This window comes from Salvia splendens, chromosome 4 (genome assembly GCF_004379255.2).
Source record: "Salvia splendens isolate huo1 chromosome 4, SspV2, whole genome shotgun sequence".
In the NCBI taxonomy this organism is placed as follows: Eukaryota; Viridiplantae; Streptophyta; class Magnoliopsida; order Lamiales; family Lamiaceae; genus Salvia; species Salvia splendens.
In genome coordinates this window covers 8412819-8434872 of record NC_056035.1, presented here as the reverse complement: position 1 = coordinate 8434872, position 22054 = coordinate 8412819, and the positions used below count along the sequence as shown (strand labels likewise).

The 22054-nt window shown below is 35.1% G+C and overlaps 2 protein-coding genes and 1 pseudogene across 3 annotated transcripts; all 3 read left to right on the top strand.

The window, feature by feature from the left end:
- Positions 1 to 4248: 4248 nt before the first annotated feature.
- Positions 4249 to 7155, top strand: LOC121798346 (annotated as a pseudogene).
- A 2479-nt stretch (positions 7156 to 9634) lies between these two features.
- LOC121798345 (AAA-ATPase At2g46620-like) lies at positions 9635 to 12529 on the top strand. The gene has a single exon (XM_042197286.1). The coding sequence runs from the start codon at positions 10812 to 10814 to the stop codon at positions 12264 to 12266; it is 1455 nt and encodes a 484-aa protein (XP_042053220.1). The 5' UTR covers positions 9635 to 10811; the 3' UTR covers positions 12267 to 12529.
- Positions 12530 to 14957: 2428 nt separating this feature from the next.
- LOC121800312 (vacuolar protein sorting-associated protein 26B-like) lies at positions 14958 to 19662 on the top strand. Of its 2 annotated transcripts, XR_006050474.1 has the most exons (13): positions 14958 to 15148; positions 15354 to 15402; positions 15515 to 15589; positions 15959 to 16030; positions 16129 to 16201; positions 16444 to 16488; positions 16953 to 17064; positions 17525 to 17591; positions 18048 to 18092; positions 18305 to 18360; positions 18670 to 18845; positions 19099 to 19348; positions 19423 to 19662. XR_006050474.1 is itself a non-coding variant. In XM_042199891.1 (12 exons), the coding sequence occupies exons 2-12, from the start codon at positions 15400 to 15402 to the stop codon at positions 19275 to 19277; spliced, it is 903 nt and encodes a 300-aa protein (XP_042055825.1). In that variant the 5' UTR covers positions 14958 to 15148; positions 15354 to 15399; the 3' UTR covers positions 19278 to 19662. The 2 variants fall into 2 exon arrangements, 1 of the variants encoding a protein (XP_042055825.1); XM_042199891.1 differs by having other exon boundaries at positions 19099 to 19662.
- The last annotated feature ends 2392 nt before the right edge of the window (positions 19663 to 22054 follow it).

Below are 22054 nucleotides of genomic sequence, written 5' to 3'. Positions count from 1 at the left end.
TTGTCGCCCATCGAGACCGGAGCACACCAAATGCGCACTCCATGTCCTTACGCGCCGACTCCTGCCGTTCCGCAAAGTAGGCCTTCCTCTCATCGGATGCGCATTTGATCGTCTTCACAAAGACGGGCCACCTAGGGTATATCCCATCCGCCAAGTAGTAGCTCATATCATGCCGGTTGCCGTTGGCGACAAAACTGATGGCCGGACCGACGCCCTTGCACTGCTCGTTGAAAATGGGCGACGAGTTGAGGACGTTGAGGTCGTTGTTCGACCCGGCTACCCCAAAATACGCATGTCAAATCCACAGTCGATAATCAGCTACGGCCTCGAGGATCATCGTTGGATTCTTTCCCTTGTAGCCGGTCGTGTAGAACCCCTTCCAGACAGCAGGTCAGTTCTTCCACTCCCAATGCATACAATCTATGCTGCCTAACATATCCGGGAACCCATGCTTCTCCCCGTGCATCTGCATCAACTCCTGGCAGTCTTCGGGGGTAGGGCTTCGAAGGTACTGGTCACGGAATATTTCAATCATGCCCTGACAGAAATACTTCATACATTCAAGGGCAGTCGTCTCACCGATGTGGAGGTACTCGTCTCACATGTCTGCCGCGCCTCCGTAGGCCAACTGCCTGATTGCCGCGGTGCACTTTTGAATAGGTGTGTGGCCGGGTCTGCCAGCCGCATCGTGCCTGAAGCGGAAATATAGATATCGACGCTCCAAAGCCTCAACAATACGCATAAACAGGGCTCTGCTCATCCTAAAACGCAGCCTGAAAAGGTTGGCGTTAAACCGCGGCTCCGGTGCGAAGTAGTCTTCATATAGCCGCTGATGTGCAGCTATGTGATCCCGCTCAATCACTGCTCGACGGTAGACAACGGGTCAAGGTCGAGGTACCGCCGACTGCAAGGCCCTCTGTAACATCCGGTCTATCTTACGGGACGTATAGGCCTCCAACGCTTCGTTCATTCACCATTCGTACTCCTCAGCATCCCCACCACTACCACCACTACTACCACCCGCACTACTCATTTCGCGTTGTTGCTCTTGTACAGAAATTAAGATAGAGAGAATACTCGTTAAAACAAGCGGTACAAATGAAAATGACGTGCAAATCGCGTATATATAGTGTTTCAAAAATTAAATAAATAAATAAAAAATCCGCTCGCCGATCCGGAGCCTGCAATGGCGGCCAGCGGATCGGCCAGCGCTCGGAAATCGGCGTGCGCTCTCCGATTTTTTCGCCGAAATTCAGCTAGCCGGTTACAATGGTTCGGCAAGCGGACCGGCTAGCGCCGGGAATCGGCTAGCCGGTCCGCTCGCCGCCATTGTGGATGCTCTTAGGCTAGGATGAAGGAGTACCTTTTATCATCTCTATTCTTTACTTGTTCTCTTTAGGCATAATCGGTTTGCAAGATTATATCTCATGATTGAATATGCATTATATTTAGCTCATAAGTTTGAATCTCATAACATAATCTTAGATAGATAATCATATGATAATGAGTTTTAGTGACTCCCTCCAATTAAAATAATTTCACAATTTTGATCCTAGATGATAATCAGTCATAACAATCGACCAATACCTTTCATGTCTTCTGTATCCTAAAATTAGTCATACATTACATGTGGACTTTCACTCTAATTGTCTTCTATATCCTAAAATTAGTCATACATAACATGTCGACTTTCACTCTATTTCTAGGTCTAAGTCACCAGACTTGGATCCCCTGCTATGGCAAAATGCACAGCAAGGGAAGCTATGCACATTATCAATACCTTTCATTTATTTTTATAAAATTATATCATTTTCTTTTATTCACAAATCAATGGTATGATGTGCATAATATTTCCTGCTGTGTGTATTTTGCCACAACGGGGATCCAAGTTCCTAAGTCACTAAACCATATTCTCAACCACAAGATACATATAATGCCATCTTTTCAGTATTCTTACCACTATCATGGATTAAAAATTGTATTTTTGGGCTTGCCACATAATGATAGCGAAGATAAATAATTTGGCAAAATTGCTCCTATAGACCGGAGGAAAAAATGTAAAAGTCTTTCAATGATATTAAATTAAAGTTTAGAGATGTGTAATGATATCTTTAAAATTTGTAGGCCGCAAATAATATTATAAGTAGCAAAGTAGAGACTTAAAATATAATTTTTCTTTGGATATAAATGTACATTCTCCATCCAATTATGTGCGAATAATTGATAATTTTTTAATTATTATCATACCATGGGGTTCTGAAATTTCTGGAGAATATGAATAAGCAGAAAGCACGATCTCGTGTAATAATGAAAAGGGAAGTATAATCCTTTAGGACATTCTATGCTTGGTGTAATATTAGAATATGGATATAGCATAGGAGAGCAAGTTGTTTTATTTTATAAGCGACATGACATGATGATACTAAATATGGAAGTTTTTGAGAGGGTAAAGGAATTTTATAAGTTTTCAAATCGTCGGGTGACATTTTCCTATGTGAGTATAAAATTCAATTTTGACGGCCATGAACCAATACTTTTCCCATTAAATACTGACCAAACTCAAAGATAAAGAAGAAAATGATGGACAGAAACTTGAAATGGTGGAGAGTAAATGAAAAGTGTAAATAAAGGTAGAAAATTTTATACTCCTAGCTTGGTCAAGTCAACTCTGTAGAGTTGCGTTGCTTCATTATTAGAATGAATGAATGAATTCGTAATTAGATATATAATTAAATTCTAATCCATTAGCATATATTTAGGTCTAAGCTTGTTACGGTATATAGAAACTAAGCTTAGGAGTATATCCAATACAATATGGAGTACTATTTGTTCCGTGCGTTGTTAAAAATATGTACTCCTATATGATTTACTTTATGGTTTATAACAAAGGGTCACATTTTGTATGCCTAATTATCAATATCAGTGAGTTAAATATTATGGGGAAAATTCGTCTTGGCTAAGAGTAATTTGGGACCAAATTCCTATTTGAATAACATTAAATTAATTACATGTAGTACTACCAAGTAACCAAACTTAAACTGTTTGATGACTAAAGATATCAAATTTTTAGTTTTGGATGTTTATGATCCGCCTATACTATAAATTTCGTCGAAGTATTTATTCGAGTATGCCAGATAAAAGAAGAAATATTTTTCGAAAAATCTTATAATTTCACTAACATTCTATAAGTTGAGTCTATCCTGTCTGATTTTTTTAAATATATTTTTAATACAATCTATGGGCCTATATGAGCTGGATTTAAGAAATGTGTACATGATAGTAGTAAATTGGTTGTGCAATTGAAAGCAGAGATAGAAATATGAATCAAAGGCGATGTATGTTGAGAAATAAGTAGCAGTTATTCTCTGCTGCTGGCATTTTGCAGCATTTGATAAACCAATGTATTAAGTAGTACTGTATTAATTATTTTTACCCTATTATATTTATAAATATCGATGATATCTTGCTCAGTTGATAAAGCTGGGACGTCAAAATTTCCCCTTTCATACAAAGTAGCTGCAAAATCCAGTCTTTACTTAACTTCTTAAATTTTGTGTGTTGACAATTTTTAAATTAATTAGTGTGACTTTTAAATAGCAACCGGGAAGATTAAAGAAACTTCTAAGTATGTACTGTAGCATTTATTTATTTAGATTAGATTGTTAATCATTACAATGGATGGCTGTACAATGTTTTCACGTTAAACATTTGCAAGCCATATAGAGAAAAATAGATCACGTTAAAATATCAGATATGATAAACTCGAGCTAGAAGATCACCTTAGATTCGTTCTTTGGTTTGAAGATTTTTTTATTTTGGGAATTAATTATTGCATTGTGTATTAATTATTGTATAGTATATAGGTAAATGCGTCGGTGACAGATAATATCTACATTCCTACCTAATTAATTGTACTTTAGGCGCATAAAGCGAGTTAGTGGAATTCAAGACTATATATCAGTTAACTACACTAACCTACTAAACCCACTAAATTTTAAGACTTTTATATTCTAAAATAATACTAATACACATTTTGAAAAATATTAAAGTAATTAGTTTTTGTGTAGTAGAAGAAGCCCATAAATAAGTGGGCCAACCTATAAGTTGGGCCTTAAAACAAAAGACAAAAACTAAATGAAGTGAGCCCAGTTGGTAACCGCCGCGCCGCCTAATAGAAAAGGGTAGATTCGTAAGATCATATCGATTACTTCCTAACGATTTTCATTTCCCCCGTAACACACAGATTAATTATCCCAAATCCATTGCAGAAAGAAAGGGGAATCAAATAAAGCAGAAGAAGGAAAAAAAAAAAAAAAAATAAAGCAGAAGAAGGAGATCGCTAAGCGTTTAGGACGGCCTCTCATCCAAACCAATTCTTATGAGGTTTCCATTTCATTTCACTTACTGCACATTTTGGCGCATTACGAGTCCGTTTATCGATTGTTCAAGTTTCATGAAAATTCTGCACAGAATTGTGAATGCCTTTGGATTTTTAGCTGGAGTTGATTAATGCGAGTACTTACTGATGTCTATCAATTCACTGTGGCTGGATTACATTGTTGAGTTAGTTTGTTTGTTTGGGATGTTCAATGAGTTTTGGAATTATAGGTCTTTTCTAGGGATAGTAATTATTGAAATATGGTTTTAGACTTTTAGGATTCAATATTTGTAAGAGTTTGGTGTGTAGATCATGTCAGCTATTCTTAGTTGGATTGGCAAGTTTCCAAAATAATCTAGAGGTAATTTGAAGTGAGTTCTGAAGCTCTTTACTATGTTTTGATTGTTTTCATTGAATAGCTTAAGGTTTATGTTCTTGGATTTATATCATATGCAAAATATAACAAATATGCTCTACGCTTTTGGATGTTGAAAATTATCCTTTTAATAAAAATTTGAACTATCTTCTAATGTTCGACTTTGCTTGCATGTTGTTCTTGATGCTGGCTGGCAGTGAACGATCTAACCTTTACCACTCTTGTACTCAAATATATGTAGGATATAGTAGCTTGTAATGTAGTCAACCCAGAACACATAGATGTGAAATTTGACAACATTGGAGAATTGGATGGCATTAAACAAACATTATATGAATTAGTTATTCTACCACTGCAAAGACCTGAGCTATTTTCTCATGGGAAACTTCTTGGTCCACAAAAGGGAGTTTTGCTCTACGGACCACCCGGCACTGGGAAGACGATGCTTGCAAAAGCAATTGCAAAAGAGTCTGGAGCTGTCTTCATTAATGTCAGAATAGCCAATTTATGAGCAAATGGTTTGGTGATGCGCAAAAACTAGGTGCGTAAACTGTATTAGCGAACTCAAGTTCTTTCTTCCCGTTGCATCTACTAGATGATGGCTGACTTTTAGGTATCTCTGTATCTGAAATTGAATGAGAAACAAGATGTTGCTACATACTCTTCCATTTGTTTTATTGAATGCTCTAGTTTATTGCTTCTTATTATTAGAATTACTCCGCATGCTTAACTTGAACCTCAAGGCCGTACCTCACACAAACAAGATTTGAGTGATAATGTGTCTAACTGTCTACCCTATTTCTTGTAATGATTCCTTCTATACTTATTGATCTTCAGTGACTGCTGTGTTCACCTTGGCCTACAAACTTCAGCCTGCAATCATTTTCATTGATGAAGTGGACAGTTTTCTGGGTCAGCGCAAATCTTCAGACCATGAAGCACTAACGAACATGAAAACTGAACTCATGGCTTTGTGGGATGGTTTTACCACAGACCGTGAGTTTTCTCTCGATCACTCTGGATAATACTTAATGTTTTCTGCTATATCAATATTAGTTATGGTGGAACCTAATGTGTCAATTCATCCTGTTAGGTGATTGTATGATTTTTTTGTGAAGAAAATGCTAGAGTTATGGTACTAGCTGCGACCAATCGTCCATCAGAACTTGATGAAGCGATTCTTAGACGCCTTCCACAGTCATTTGAAATTGGGTTGCCTGGTCGTAAGGATAGGGTTGCAATACTCAAAGTGATATTGAAGGATGAGACTGTTGAAGATGACATTAATTATGAGCGGATAGCTGAACAATGTGAAGGTTATACTGGTTCGGATCTTCTTGAGCTCTGTAAAAAAAGCTGCATATTTTCCAATAAGGGAATTACTTGATGATGAGAAATCTGGAAAACCATCAAAGGTAACTATTTGGTTTCTGTTTTTTCCATCATGTTTGCAGCTAAATCCCTTCCCTAAGCTTAACTTTCATACATGGCACAAAATGTATTGTTGAAATCAGCAATGTCAGGAATTTGCAATGAGTTAGGTAGGTCCTCTTATTCGATGAATCATATCTTGATGTAGAGCTAAGCTGAAGAACACCTTTAAAGTTTTGCATCCCCTCCAAACCTCCTTATATAAAAAATATAGTAGTATCTCTCAAATCCCCATGACGAACAAAGACTTGTGCGAGGAGGTCTATTTGATTTCATTCACTTGATTGCTCCTTGTGTCGGTTGTTATGGCTTAGAATTTTGCGATTGCCTCACTCTGAATTTTAGCTTTACTATTCAAGTACATGTTGTCCTTTTTTGGTGATGTTATGAATGCATTAGGTTTAAGTAGATGTGATACTGGAAATTGATTCATTATTAGCGTTTTTACTATTTTAGGTGCCTAGACCACTATCACAGTCAGATTTGGAGAGAGTAATTTCTACAACCACCAAGACGAATGTTGCTGCAGTAGAATTTGGCAGATTCAACTCACAATCATTGGTATTGTATCAGCGAAGAGATTCAGATGATTATCAGGCACAGGCCGCAATTGGTGAGCTATCGGCAGATCCGCGGCTTTCCGACGACGTCCGTCGGGACATCCGTCGTTGCGGTGCCACGACGGACGTTCCGGCGGACGTCCCGATTTTTTAATTTAAAAAAAAACTCTATATATACGGCTCGTTGCAAACTCTATATATACGATTTTTTAAAAAACTCTAACGCATGTATTATCGTTTGAAATGAAGGCCTAAAACAAGCATATCATACCCCGTCCGGCTAGCGGCAAATTATACAGATTCAAGGCATAACATGTACTTTGTTTGAATCGTTTTTTGGTTTGGGATGTTTTTTTTGTGAACTATGTACTTTTTTAAATATAAATATGTATGTTTTTTTAAAAATAAAATCATTGCATTTTTTCCGTATTCGTGTCGAAATTGTAATTCCGTAAATTACATATTTGTGAATTTGTGAATTTTTATTATTGTGGATGTCCGCCGAGATGTCCTTGGGGATGTTCGTCATTGTGCAGTTGAATGTTCTTATGATGTGACAGAAGATATTTTTGGGAAGTCCGCCGAGACATCTGTACCACTGTGGATGCTACGAGGTTCCATTAGAAGACTGGTAGATTCTTTGTTATTGTTTTTTAGGTCACTGATTTCATTGTTGTTAGACAGCAATCTTATTACACTATACGTTTTCGATTTGAGGGCAATTGAAAATGATGACTCTTTGATCATCAGTTGTCGACCCCCACCAATTGAAAATGGTGAATCTCTCGTCATCATCAGTTCTGATTTACGTAGGTTTCAGTGATTTCGAAATTAAGGCAATCAGTAATTGTTAAAATCCTAACGTGTAAATATAATATTTTCTTCAATCATCATAAATGGAATTTATGATGGCAGGAATTTCAATACCGGCCCCAATATAAATATATATCGAAGCATTATTACCGGATATATTTAAATTAATTAATGACTAATGATTGATGATATGGAGTACATGAAGTCCCACATTTGACTTTAGATGGATAATACGGTATGGGTTAAATGCTAACCAAAGTTTTCAACCAAAAAATCCGTCTTCATAATGAAGGGGTGTGTTTGGACGGCCGTGGGGGAAATATACATTAGCATTTTGTTTTAAATTCAGTCATGTCAGATCATTTTGATTGTTTTCATGTAAACATAAATGTACACATATTTCATAACAAAAGTACTTCACATCTACGTATTAATTGTAGAGTGATGCTAAATGGCCATAATGTGGCCGACCATAAAAAGTTAATTTAGTTCATTTACATGTATAAAAAAATTAGAATTACCGATATAAACTTATATCTGTGTGAATGGACTTGTGAGTTGATACTTATCTTTGAATTCCATTACGTAAAACACATTAATATCACGAATTACTGTATACGTTGAGCAACAATCAAGAAATGACAGTAGTAATAAGTTGAGCAAAAACTACGAAAGAACAACACTAACATGTTGAGTAACATATAATGAAGATGATATAAAAGTAAAATCAAATAGTATTAAACCAAAAATTTGAAAAAAAATCAATTTTTTTTGTTATTTACTTAATTTATGCCTGGCCATAATGTGGCTGCATAGCTTTATTCTTAATTGTAAACTAGCTAGTTGCTATATCATAGATTAGGGCTGCAAAAAAATAAATTTCGTTTCTCTTCTCGGATATGAAGGTTAACTAGTCAATTGTGTCATGCAGTCCACGATATTAAATAATGTAGTAGTACTACTAACCAAATATAGCTCGTAATTTAATCTATTCGCATGCTTATGAATGCTCAAAGGAAAAAACAATCTTCTACAAACGTAGTATGCATATTTAACCGGATCTTAGGTCTTGAGTATTAAACGCATGTTTAGTAGACATGTTAAATTAACATAAGATAATTAAAAAGATGGGCTTTAAGATAAGGACATGTTATCTCACTTTTTTTGGATGTTAGTAATTTACTTTTTTGAACTAATTCACTTCGGACCTCAGCGGGCTGAGATGACCTAACATAACCTTATTTTATCTATCAAATAACCATATAACTCATATATCTTGACTTTATCTAGGCTACTAAAGAAGCAGTTAAATGGATAAGAAGAGACAAAATGTGTGTTATGTGTGGAATGGAGGACTACTACTATAAGATTAAGTAATAAAATATCAGATTAAAATTAAATTAGAAGGCCTCTTGGCGTTTCTACTATACTTTCTCTTATATCAAGTGATTGTTTGCGGTCAAATCGAAATAGATAAAAAGAAATAGGGATGAATTATTTGACAATATTCAAAGGCCACCGTTGGACTGCGTAGGGCACTAAAATGTTGAAGCTTGAATTGCCCATCTTTTTGGGGAATCAAATTTCTTCTCCTCACTTATTGCCGAATGAATAAATGAATCATCATATGTCGTTGTATTTGAATATGTTCACTATCTTTGCCAGCATAAAGGAAAAGCTGCAAAAATTATCACCTTTTTCTTTATGTTTTCATTTTCTATTGAAGGTATCCGGCATTCAAAGCCAGTAGCAAAAACTAAACTCCGTCGTCCATTATTAGTTTTTTTTTATAAAAACAATAGTAGGAGTAAAAAATAAGCAGAATTATTATTGATATTGGTTGAGGTTGAAGGAGGGAGAAAAATAAGCACTAGTATTCGAAATCCCTGTAGCCGCTCCTACGGTTTATTTGTTTATGGCATAAAGATAAATATAATGAGTAGATGTCTTGCATTGAAATCATATTGTTTGAATTAAACTAAACCTTAAAGGCTTCTGAGACCAAAAAGACAAAAGAATAAAAAAGAGAAAAAGAAAATTGGTCCATAAACGAGTTGATACAACCCAAGCCGTCAGGAACGTGGTCGTTGAAAAGAAAAATACAAGTAGATTAATAAACTATTGTTGCTTATTAAAATCTCAAGGCCTAATTAATTAATCTATTATAACAGTCTCTATTGACTTAAAATGAAATACACATGAGATTTATTAAAGAAAATATACATCTTTTATGGGTCCTAAATGCACTAATAATTAGGTATACATGCTTGACTAATCTAGCGGGAACCCGCGTAAATCGTAATGCTGACTAATGATGCAAACAAAAAACAGAGAATATTTTTTCTGATTCCAAATCTCGTTTCACCGTAAAAACAATATTTGATTTTAATCGTACTTACATTCCTTTTATTGTGTTAATTAATAACACTATATAATTGAGTATAACAAAATACAGTAACAATTATGAAAAGACCCCCCTATTAGACCACATAAACACATGTTTTTCCTTTTTCGTAACAATTGTTTGCGTCGCAAGTCGCGACTAATCCGTGCATAATAAACATGACCGACACCAACTTTTTCTATCTTGGAGTAAACTATGAGGAAATCAAATTTTTTATTTAATTTTTGTTATGCGTGATAAATTCAAATATAAAGATATTTATGGAATTAGAATACGAAATTTTAGCCTAAGAAATATCCATTCCTGATTCCACCACCAAAACTTTAAAAAGGAGATAGGGAAAAATATCCTTGTTTATAAATATTAAAGGAAAATAGGTTGTGGGTTAGTTTGAAAAATATAATTAAATCAGTATTATGCACGAATTGTATCTATTCAAGCACACAATAAATCCAGTCAGACTAACACAGCTATATGTGCGTCAGATAATTCACACACACACACATACACAGACAGAGCTATAGTTATTTCACCTAAATTAATTTGACTAATTAAACACAAGGCGTGTATGGACTATAAATATTGAATTCTCAAATATTTTCATACCCAAAATCAACAAACGCACATAAATACACTTATTCAACATTCTTCTTTCAAACTCTACGACTAATTTAGTTTTTTTCCCCCTAATAAACCTGCAAAATATATTAATATTCCCACATCTTCATCAAATCATTCATCCACCTTTAATGTTGATTCCTACCTCCTCCGATTCTCTCGCATTTCCAACTCTTATCTCTTAAATCAATTTTTTTGTTCAGCTACTCTCAAATTCTTTTCGTTTACGCCATGTTTAGTTTCGTGAATTTCGGTATACTTATTTTGTCTATCGTTTTTCTGGGAGTGGTTTCGAAGTTCTTGTCTAGAACAAGTTTAATCCACTCGTTGAAGAGAGTATGGCGTTGGCTGCAGGAGAAGTGCTATGTCTACCAGTTTTACAAGGTGCCGAAATTCAACGAAAACATGCAGGAGAATCAATTGTACCGAAAGGTTAGCACGTACCTGAATTCTCTGCCGTCCGTCGAGGATTCAGATTTCGCGAACCTCTTCTCCGGCACCAAGCCGACTGAAATCAATCTGGTTCTCGACGAGAATCAAATCGTGACTGATCAATTCCTCGGCGCCAGAGTTTTTTGGAGGAGCGAAAACGGCGAGAGAGAGGGCGAGAAGTCGCTGGTGCTGAAGATCAGGAAGAACGATAAGCGGAGGGTTTTGGTGCAGTATTTGCAGCATATTCACCAGACGTTTGATGAGATTGAGCAGAAGCTGAAGGAGGTGAGGCTGTTCGTCAACGCAGACGACGGAACGGAGAGGAACGGGCGGTGGAGGTCGACCTCGTTCACACATCCGGCGACGATGGAGACGATGGTGATGGACGCGGATCTGAAATCGAAAATCAAATCGGATTTAGAGAACTTTTTGAAGTCCAGGCAGTATTACCACCGATTAGGCCGCGTCTGGAAGCGGAGCTACCTGCTGTACGGTGCGGCGGGGACGGGCAAATCAACATTCATCGCCGCGATGGCGAAGTTCCTCAGCTACGACGTGTACGAGATCAACCTCCACAAGGTGCGAAACGACGCCGATTTGAAGTACCTCCTCCTCCAAACGACGAAGAAGTCGCTGCTGGTGATCGAGGATCTCGACCGCCATCTGGAGGATAAATCGACGGCGCTGAGCCTCTCTGGAGTCCTCAACTTCATGGACGGAATATTCTCGAGCTGCGGCGAGGAGAGAGTGATGGTGTTCACGATGAACAGCAAGGAAAACGTCGGCGCGTCGGTCCTACGCCCCGGGAGAATCGACGTCCACATCAACTTCCCCCTGTGCGATTTCAGCGCGTTTAAGAATCTGGCAAACAGTCATCTCGGATTGAAGGAGCACAAATTGTTCCCGCAGGTGGAGGAGATTTTCCAAACCGGAGCGACGCTGAGCCAGGCGGAGATCGGGGAGATCATGATATCGAACCGGGGCTCGCCTAGCCGGGCGCTGAAAACCGTTATCACGGCGCTGCAGGGGAATCTGGCGTCTCGGGTCGGGAAGAGACTGAGCGGATCCGGGTCGGGTCGGACACAGGAGGAACCGGAGGAAGCGGTGAAGGAGGGGCAAAATGGTATTCTTCACCCAATGAAGGATATTAAGAATTTTTATGGGCTTTTAAGGAACAGAAGCAGTAGAAAGGCGTCCATGGATAAATTTGAGATCGATCTCAATGATCGAGAAAATTCGGCCCATGGTGCTTGAGTCCGATTTGTTTGGGGTTCTGAAATTTGAAACCCATTTAATTTCTCTTTGTTATTTGTATAGGTATATCAGTTAATTGTTCTTTTATTTATGATTTTTGTCAGGTATTATAGGTTTTTATTTTTTAAGATAGAAAATTAGCACACTCCCACGCAGCTTGTAGATGGATAATCTATAAGGAGAAGAAGAGAGTCTATGAGCTTCTTTTAATTGATTTCATGAATATTTTCTTTTATCTAGATGTTCTTTCATGATTTAGCCAATTGATTTATTGTTGCATTCTTTCTGTGGCACATGTAATTCCATCGTGTGATTCAGCTGTGTGTTTATATTTCATGGGATGGCACCTTTTGAGCAATAATGATGAAAATCGAGAAATTAGCAATTTCTAATTTGTCATATTAAGAGATGCGTATGATATTTGATCAATTCTGCATTTCATTTGTTCAACTCAAAGAAATTATACATTTTTTGTTTTAGGATATGTCACATTTCTTAAAATGAAATTATCACCCTTTATAGTTTATTTTCTCTTCACATAAAATTTGGTCGAATAAGAAATACTCCTAGTAATTTTACTTATGATAGCATATATATATTGTGCGACTATTGAATTATCCAAATTGTAGAAAAGAATTTCTAACTTATCAAGCTTCGTATTTTGAATACCAAAAACACCATTTTCTTTACTGAAAGGAATCATAACGTGAAACAGATTAGTAATTTTGATGATGAATTTTTTGGTGGACCAGTGAAATTGTATTAGTTTAAGTGTAATCGAATGTCCAGTCAAAAACAAATAAAAAGATAGTCATTGCAAAGTTCTTGTCATACAATTGAATTTTAACAAGGGAAAATTGATAGCTTAGATAAAGAAGTATCTCATATTAAATTAAAGGTCAAAACTGATCCTGAATATATGCCTATTTTATAATTTTGGTTCTATATTTTATCTTTTGAATTTTTGCACTCTGAATATTTCAACTCGGATCACAATTAGTCCTACACTAACATTTCCGTCAATTTTTAAACGGTTTTAACCTGATTTTGATTGATTTTAAAACGGTTTAAACCCGAATGAGACTGTTAAAATCGTCAAAATCGGGTTAAAATCGTTTAAAAATTGACGGATATGTTAGTGTAGGACCAATTGTAATCCGAGTTGAAATGTCCAGGATGCAAAAATTCAAAAGATAAAGTATAAGACCAAAATCGTAAAATAGACATATGTTCAGGACCAGTTTTGGCCTTTACTCTTAATTTTATATATGCACTACTCACGTACATAAAACACTTTCCCCCTACATGATAATTGGCGATTGCTAATGGGATGAAAGAACTAGTTTTGATTGTATTTTACCAAAAAGGGGATGAAAGATATTGAAAAGAAAATAGAAAGGAAAATGAGGGGGACAAGAGAGCAAGTTGATCAAGATAATGTGTGTCGTTAATTGTATCTTAAGATGGAAAAGGATATTTTAAATAAAATGGGTCGTCTGATAACTCTTTTTAAAGCTTAAATTCACTTCCTGTATCCCGGTATTGAAAAGTTGGTTGGTATGCAGGGGTATGATTAATATTTAATTGAAAATATTGAAATTATTAGTCCTAACTCTTAACTAAACACTCCAATTATGAATTACTATCATTTTTTTTGTTTTCTTGATATTTTATCCCAAAGCTACCAACTTTGTAATATGAAAAGATTCTGAACAGTATAATTAATAATTTATCACGGCAATTCCTTTAGGACCCAAGAAAATACTAATATCTTTGGGATCAATATGTGCTTTAGTATAATAGGGGATGGATCATTTCGAACATAACTTAAAATGAAAACTTCAAAACTTATTATATGATAATACAAAATGTATTAATTCGCGACATAAAACATATCAATTGGAAATATGTAGTTCACTTAAAGATAGTTCTCAACTGAACTATTCCCTAATGGCCCAATTTAAATGTTTTAATTTATGCTATTTAAGTCACAATATGTAAAAAAAATAGTAGTCGAAGCTATCAACACATAGTATTATATCTTGAAAATAGAAACTTTACATTTTAGAACGTGATCCAAAATCCACTGGCACTACTTCCGCTACATATTTTTCTTTACTCTCTTTTAATTTATCCATCTTTCTTTTCCTTCTTTTACTTTACCAATTCTCCCTTCTTACTTTACCAACTGTGCATTAAAATCCGTATTGTTTAAAAAATTTCTATTTTTCAAAGATGGAGGTAGTATAAACTAATATTGTAAATAATTATACTATCTCCGTCCCAACTAAGTTGAGTCGTATTTCTTTTTGCGATGTCCTAACTAAGTTGAGTTATTTTCTTTTCTGACAAAAAATAAAATATCTAATCACTCTAACTTTATTTTATCACCTACTTTAATATCTCTTTATTTTTCCTACTTTATTCATCTCTTTTACTTTTCAACATAATTTCTTAATTTTCGTATTTAAAAGTTTTGGCTAAATCCTAATTTCTTAATTTCCGTATTTAAAAATTTTGGCTCAACTGAATTGGAACAAATGGAGTATACTCTAAGATAAAAAAAAAAGTTGAACTTTTAATCTTGGAAAAAACAGAAGAGCTGAAGAGTAATGCATTAGTATACATTATTTAGTTAAAATATTATTGTTATTAGTATAGGTCGGATTATCTTAACACCCGCGATTTAGAATTAGAAAATTAGAATTAGAATTGCAATGAAAAAAATTGTTAATTTCTCAACTAGGATATAACTTTGGTTTCCTTGGGATTGGGATTCCATTCATCATATTCCTACCTCAATAGTCAGTCGGCCTTGCACCGTTATCGCATTACTATCATTGTCTCCGATCTTCCATTTACACATCTTATGAATATCCTAGGTATGTATCTGATTCAATTCTTTTCCTGTATTGGAATCCTAAACTGTAAAACTAGATCGTTTTAGGGCTTTGTGTAGACATGTATTTAAGTTCCTATGACATCAACAAGAAAAATTATCACATTGTAAACCTTTAGAGATCTGCTAGTGGTTTTTGGATTTGATCTTTTCCAGAATGCGATTATAAATGTGTTTGGGCTGTGCAGATGCTTCAGTTAAGGGTTTGAATTGAAACAGAGTCGAATTTCTGCAATGGTAGTTCCAACGCTTTTCTCTAACGATAAGAGTGATAATTAATGCTGTCGCAGTTGCTTCTTTGTTCTTAGTTTCTAGTAGTGATGATGCAAATGCCTTCTTCTATTCTCAGAATTATATAATTGGAGCTTTTAAGCCGGCATGCAGCATTACCATTTCATTGGCTGATGGGAAATCTCGAAAGCAGGTTTTGTTTTTTGATTCCTACACTTTTTGTATCTATTTACGGCCGTGCATTTGCATAAGTGTTGAAGGAACATTAAGACCAGGCCATGTTTTTCTCTAGCTTGTACCTATTGTTAGTTTCTCAATAGAGCGGGTCGTCTGTGATTAGATTACTTAAAACGATATGAATCTGTGTCGTATTTTTGCATCAAATATGATGCTTTTCTAGAGCAGTTAGTTTTATGATTTTTATACCTTATTCATAATTATCTTGTCAGCCATAATTCATTGGTGGGTTGTAGATAGTGTTTGTAAATGCAGGCATCGACTTCCTTGTGGTTAACTTAGATGCTGGAGTACTCAAGTACACTGACTGTATAATACAATACAGGTGGCACTGAAGGAGAATGGTAAAACAGTACTAATCCCCATCTTTCATAATCAAGAAACCATATCTGGGAAGGTATCTGCTTTAGTTTGTTTTGCCAATTTTGGTTCAAGGTTTCTGGTTGGATTTTGAGTGTTTGATCATAGTGACATACATTATGCGCCATGTTTCAGATCTCCATCGAACCAATTTCAGGGAAGAAGGTGGAACACAATGGTATCAAGGTCGAGCTGCTCGGTCAGATTGGTTCGTATATATTTTTATGTCACTGATGACTGATGTTATTCCGACTGTGCATGTTCAGTTTACATACACAGTGTTTGTCTGTTAGAAGTCACTGCTTTATCAAAAGTCAATTTGGCTAGTGAACTTCTTGCCACTCAAAAGAGAAGTTTGTAATATAGTTGTCGAAAATCCAAAAGAAGTATCGCTCCATACATCCTCAATTTCTGACAACATTGATCCCAATATTTTTTTTGTGTTTGCAGAAACGTATTTTGACAGAGGCAACTTTTACGACTTCACTTTCCTAGGTAAGAACATACGATTTGTCTTGAAAGCATTATAATCTAGTTTAGCGCATCATAAACAGCTTAATCCATATTCCAGCATGCCACATATGCTATATTTGCATCTCTCTTGGTAAAGTAGGACACACATATGTATCCTGTGTTAGTATGCCTTGAATCCGTATAGCTTGCGGCTAGCCAAATGGGGCACATAACTCTTTAATCCGGAAACAATCTGAATACAATTTGTTCTCCGTTTCTTGTCCGTGGACGTAGCCAACACAACGTTGGCGAACCACGTAAATTCTGTGTCTCTTTACATTTTTGTTTGTCTCGATTGCACAATTACTCTATTCTACTACAACATCCTGCTTCAAAATTTAGACAGTATTATAGCAGTATTATGCTGTGATATCATAAGCATATAAGTAGGATCATTTAACCTTTTAACTATGTTGTAGTAAAATTTTCTTTTATTGTACACGTAGTTCGCGAGCTGGATATTCCTGGAGAAATATATGAGAGGAAAACATTTCCCTTTGAATTTCCAACTGTGGAGATGCCATATGAAACATATAATGGGGCAAATGTGCGGCTTAGGTAAGTTCACAGTTTAGAACAATTTTTTCAATGCAACTTACTCACTGTCTTCCCTCCTTTCATACTTTGATCTCTGTGCTAAAGAAGTAAAGAACCATACAATTAGCTATAATTATTTTATAAACTATCCTATTTGTTTTGTTGACTTGACAGGTGATCATATAGCTTATCTGAAAAAATAAAGTTCTGAATGGCACATCATATTTATTTCACTTTGTGCAGTCCATTCGATTCTTAAGTTGTTAATTTTCTAAGATTAAGGGATTTTCATCTTATAAAATTATTGAAGATTTTTCATGTCAAAGCTCTCAAATCAATTCTGTTGCAACATATAAGATTTTCATGAAGATCACATGATTGTGTTAGAGTTTTCTGCATGGAGCTTTTGCCTTTTGGGTTTCTTATCTTTAAAGTTTCATCAGTTATCAGCCCATTATTATGACCTCTGTGTATGTTTCAGGTATGTCCTAAAAGTCTCAATAAGTAGGAATTATGGTGGGAGCATAGTGGAATACCAAGACTTCGTGGTAAAAACTATATTCTATGGCCCTACTAAAAACATCAATGTTACAGTATGGAATATCGTTCAAATCTTAGGGACATTAATATTTGTTCATGTTTGAAAATTTGTCCAGTTAAATAAGTAGTAATCTGGATACAGTAGTATACTGTATGGCAGTTTCCAGAACTGGGAAGAAAATTATCCACTATCCATAGAAGTGACATTTCATGCAGTTATTAAAATCTAATTGAAGTTTATATTTTTTTGGCCTAGTCCTGAATTATACTCTGATTGTCCGTAGAAGTAAGAAAAGTTAAGGCTCAAAGGGGCTTTTATTGCCAAGGGGCTGTTATTGCCAGAAGTAGTTTCCCATTTCTTAGGGTTTTCTTGCTGTGACCCCTCTTTGTCATTTAGGTTATGATGTGATATTTATTGTTATAATCTAGTCTAACTGATTCCATTATCATTTGACATTGTTCAGGTTCGGAATTGTAGTCCTCCTCCATCTATCAACAACAGCATTAAGGTTTTTTTCGTTTTACCGATTTACATTATTTGGTCTGCTATCTAATGGTTATGCAACTTTTTAAGAAAAAAATTTGGGAACAAGTATGAAATCACTACTTCACCATTTTTATGATACTATATGTTTCCTTCTCAAAGAGTACATCTCAGTATATTTTATTCTACTTAAGTATTGATTGGTAATGTAGTTAAAATATTTTCTTTTATATCTAGATGGAAGTTGGGATTGAGGACTGCCTGCATATTGAGTTTGAATACAACAAGAGCAAGTAAGGTCATGCCCTCATTTAATTTAAGGCTGGCTTATGTGTCTCTTGTTGAACAAAGCTATACAAAATAGTAACATTTATAAAGGGCACATTACAAATATCTGGGTTATTTGTAGTCAATGCCAAATGCTGCTCTAGTCTCTTGCACGTGACTTGCCTTCTAGTCTGTATGTTAGGGGTGGGGTGGCTCAACCAAGATATAGAACTAACCTTAATCTTTCGCCAAATAATCCTGGTTTAAATTTGTGTCCTGCACGTCTATTACATGTGGATAATGATAACCTGCTGACTGGAATTCTGATTATATAGGTACCATCTGAAAGATGTCATTGTAGGCAAAATATATTTTCTTCTTGTAAGGATCAAGATTAAAAACATGGATCTTGAGATCAGACGCAGAGAATCAACAGGATCAGGGACGAACACTCATGTTGAGACTGAGACACTTGCGAAGTTTGAACTGATGGATGGTGCTCCAGTCAGAGGTATCTTTGTTACTTTTCTTTATTTTGTCTCATGCCGTGCATTTGGGCAGACAGACGTTCTTGGCTCCTATAGGTTATATGAGGTTTCTTTTGATTGTTTTCTACCCTCTCGCCAACTTTGTTTCTGCTGATCCCTAATCATGCTTTGAACCAAAAGTTTCACCAGTCACATTCAGTATGCTACTTAAGATTTCAATAATTAGCTGCCAATAAAATATCCTAGTGTTTGTTTGATGGCCATTTGCTTTGGCAGGTGAATCTATTCCTGTCAGACTGTTCTTAAGCCCGTATGAGCTAGCTCCCACATATTTGAATATAAATAACAAATTTAGTGTGAAATACTATCTGAACCTCGTCCTTGTTGATGAAGAGGACCGTCGATATTTTAAGCAACAAGAGATCACAATGTACCGACTTAGTGAAACCTCCTGATTACTGATGAAATTTTGAAGATTGACTGCCTCTTGTTGCTTTGTTAAGTCATGTTATCCGAGGAGGTTCAGGTAGTGATCCCGGCTTCTTGTAAGGGACAAGAACGACCTTGTCTTTGTTTATTTATTTTTTAAATTTCTTTTAGTCATCAGGTAGTCTATCTCCGAGCAAAATACATGAAGTTGTATAGAGGAGGGATTCTGTAGATGGAGTATTGTGCTGACTTCTGATTGATGTTTTGAGACAATGATGATGACTTAAGCTTAGGAGGATTAGTGCTACAGTACCTTGTGTTTGCTGTGAAAATCTAAGAAGTCGAGCTCTACTTTTGTATACAAATTGGTTGAAAAAATTCTCGTAAAAGAGAAACAACCTTGAATTTTTATTTATTTTGCCAAAAGTTCAAGAACTAAGAGATATGGAGTTATGAATTGGACAGTCCGTTAAACTTAAATGTACATTAAAATTTGTTTATTATTGGCCAACATTCATCTTTTACCTTTTCATCAATTTCTTTAATCCTGTAGTGGTGTATAACTAACTGTACAAGACTTTTGTCGTCACAGATAATTGGTGAGTGATGCAATTTAATTACAGAATTAGTTCACGTTTCCTGCATATTTGTTCGACGTCGGCTGTTTTCCATTTTTCCCTTTGGCACTACAGAATTAGTCAGTGCGTTGATAATAAATTTCGAAATATTATTGTATTATACTACAATTTTTATTCATTTGGGTTGGACACATCTCTAAACACGAAATAGCATAGTATATTAAAGTACTTCCTCCGTCCATTGAGAAGACTACAATAATGACATGAATTTTAATAAAATGTGCATGTAGATTGTTTGTCCACATCAAAGTGAAATAATGGGTTAAAGTTGTATAATTGATTGGGCATCTCTGTATTCTCCTTTTTTGTTTCCTTTGCCAGAATCTCACACAAATTTGGAGCAAAAGACAGAAACCAAATCAGTCACATTTTTATCAACATACTCCCTCAAGTCCCTTAAATTATGTCACAATTTTTCAATTTCATCCGTATCACAAAACTTTTCACATTTCACTTTTTAATCATTTTTTAGTGGACCTTATATTCCACTAACCCATTCACACTCACATTTTATTATAAAACTAATATATAAAAGTAGACCACTAACTTTTTGAACTCACTTTCCATTACATTTCTTAAAACTCGTGTCCGATCAAAGTGTGATAAAATTTAATGGACGGAGGAGGGAGTATATCCAAATATGATTCATCGCATGCACTTCACATTTAAGCTAGCTAGATAGGGTTGACTTCCCTTTATCAATTATACAACTTTCATGTCTTGGCCATTATTTGACATTCGAAAGGCAAGTTAATTATAAATAAATAAATTCATGTAATTTAGGTGCTGCCTTTCGTTTCATGAAACCGCACCCTAACGTGCTGTGGCTTCTCGAGTTTTATTATAATTTGATGTGACAACTAACTTGATACCCTTTCTGGAAAATGTTTAAAACAAACGTGGATTTTAAAATATCTTTGTCTCATTAATAATAATAAAAAAAACTGATCTAGTGCACAAAGACATGGATAAGAATCTTTAGATCACCCATTCCATTCTCACCATTAGGGATGTCAATCGGGCCGGCCCGTCGGGTTTCGGGCCAACCCTACTCGGGTTGCGGGTCAATCGGGTGCGGGCTAATCGGGTTGTGATTTCTTTCGGGTTATAAAAGCTCAGCCCTAACCCTAAAAGCTCGGGTTTCGGGCCAGCCCAGCGGGTTAATCGGGTTGCTAACGATAATATTAACGTGCGATCAATCCAATAAATAATGATTAAAATTACTAATATTCATACAATGTAAAACATTTAATTATGATATATTTGAGATATATGCTTAAACTCAATCATAAAAATGATCAAATACTAATATTTGAGATATTCGTAGAATTTTAATGCATGTTTTAGAAATTTAAATATTTTTTTTGTGAATTTGAAGTTTTTAATTTATTTATCAATTATTATATTAATAAAAATTCAATATATAATTTGTATATTTAATATAAAATTTAAAGTTATGTTTTTAGTTAAAATTAATCAATAAAATGTCGAATTAATATTTTATTAACATGCGATCAATCCAATAAATAATGATTAAAATTATTAATATTCATACAATGTAAAACATTTAATTATGATATATTTGAGATATATATGCTTAAACTCAATCATAAACATGATCAAATAAACATGATCAAATACTAATATTTGAGATATTTCGTAGAATTTTAATGCATGTTTTAGAAATTTAAATATTTTTTTGTGAATTTGATGTTTTTAATTTATTTATCAATTATAATATTAATAAAAATTCAATATATAATTTGTATATTTAATATAAAATTGAAAGGTATTTTTTAGTTAAAATTAATCAATAAAATGTCAAATTAGGAGTAAAAAAAAATAGAATAATAGAAATTTTATCGGGTTTTCGGGCCAGCCCATTGGGTTTTCGGGTCTGGCCCTAATGGGTTGCGGGTTAATCGGGTGCGGGCTAATCGGGTTTTGATTTTATCGGGTTAGAAATTTCTAACCCTAACCCTATAAATTTGGCGGGCTATTCGGGCCAGCCCACGGGTTACGGGCTACATTGACATCCCTACTCACCATTCAGAATCCACATGCCCCTTCACAAATCTTGTCTCCACCTAATTAATAATAATCTTCCACCTACTTACTATAATTACTACATACAAATCTCTAATTAATACTACATGCCATCTCAT

Bases quoted from the DNA above. Each gene is read 5' to 3' on its own strand.
- LOC121800312 (XM_042199891.1), top strand. The intron at 17,592-18,047 runs GTAAAAACTATA...GACATTGTTCAG, and splicing joins TGGAATACCAAGACTTCGTG to GTTCGGAATTGTAGTCCTCC. The intron at 18,093-18,304 runs GTTTTTTTCGTT...TTTTATATCTAG, and splicing joins CTATCAACAACAGCATTAAG to ATGGAAGTTGGGATTGAGGA.
- LOC121798345 (XM_042197286.1), top strand. From the start codon at position 10,812: ATGTTTAGTTTCGTGAATTTCGGTATACTTATTTTGTCTATCGTTTTT.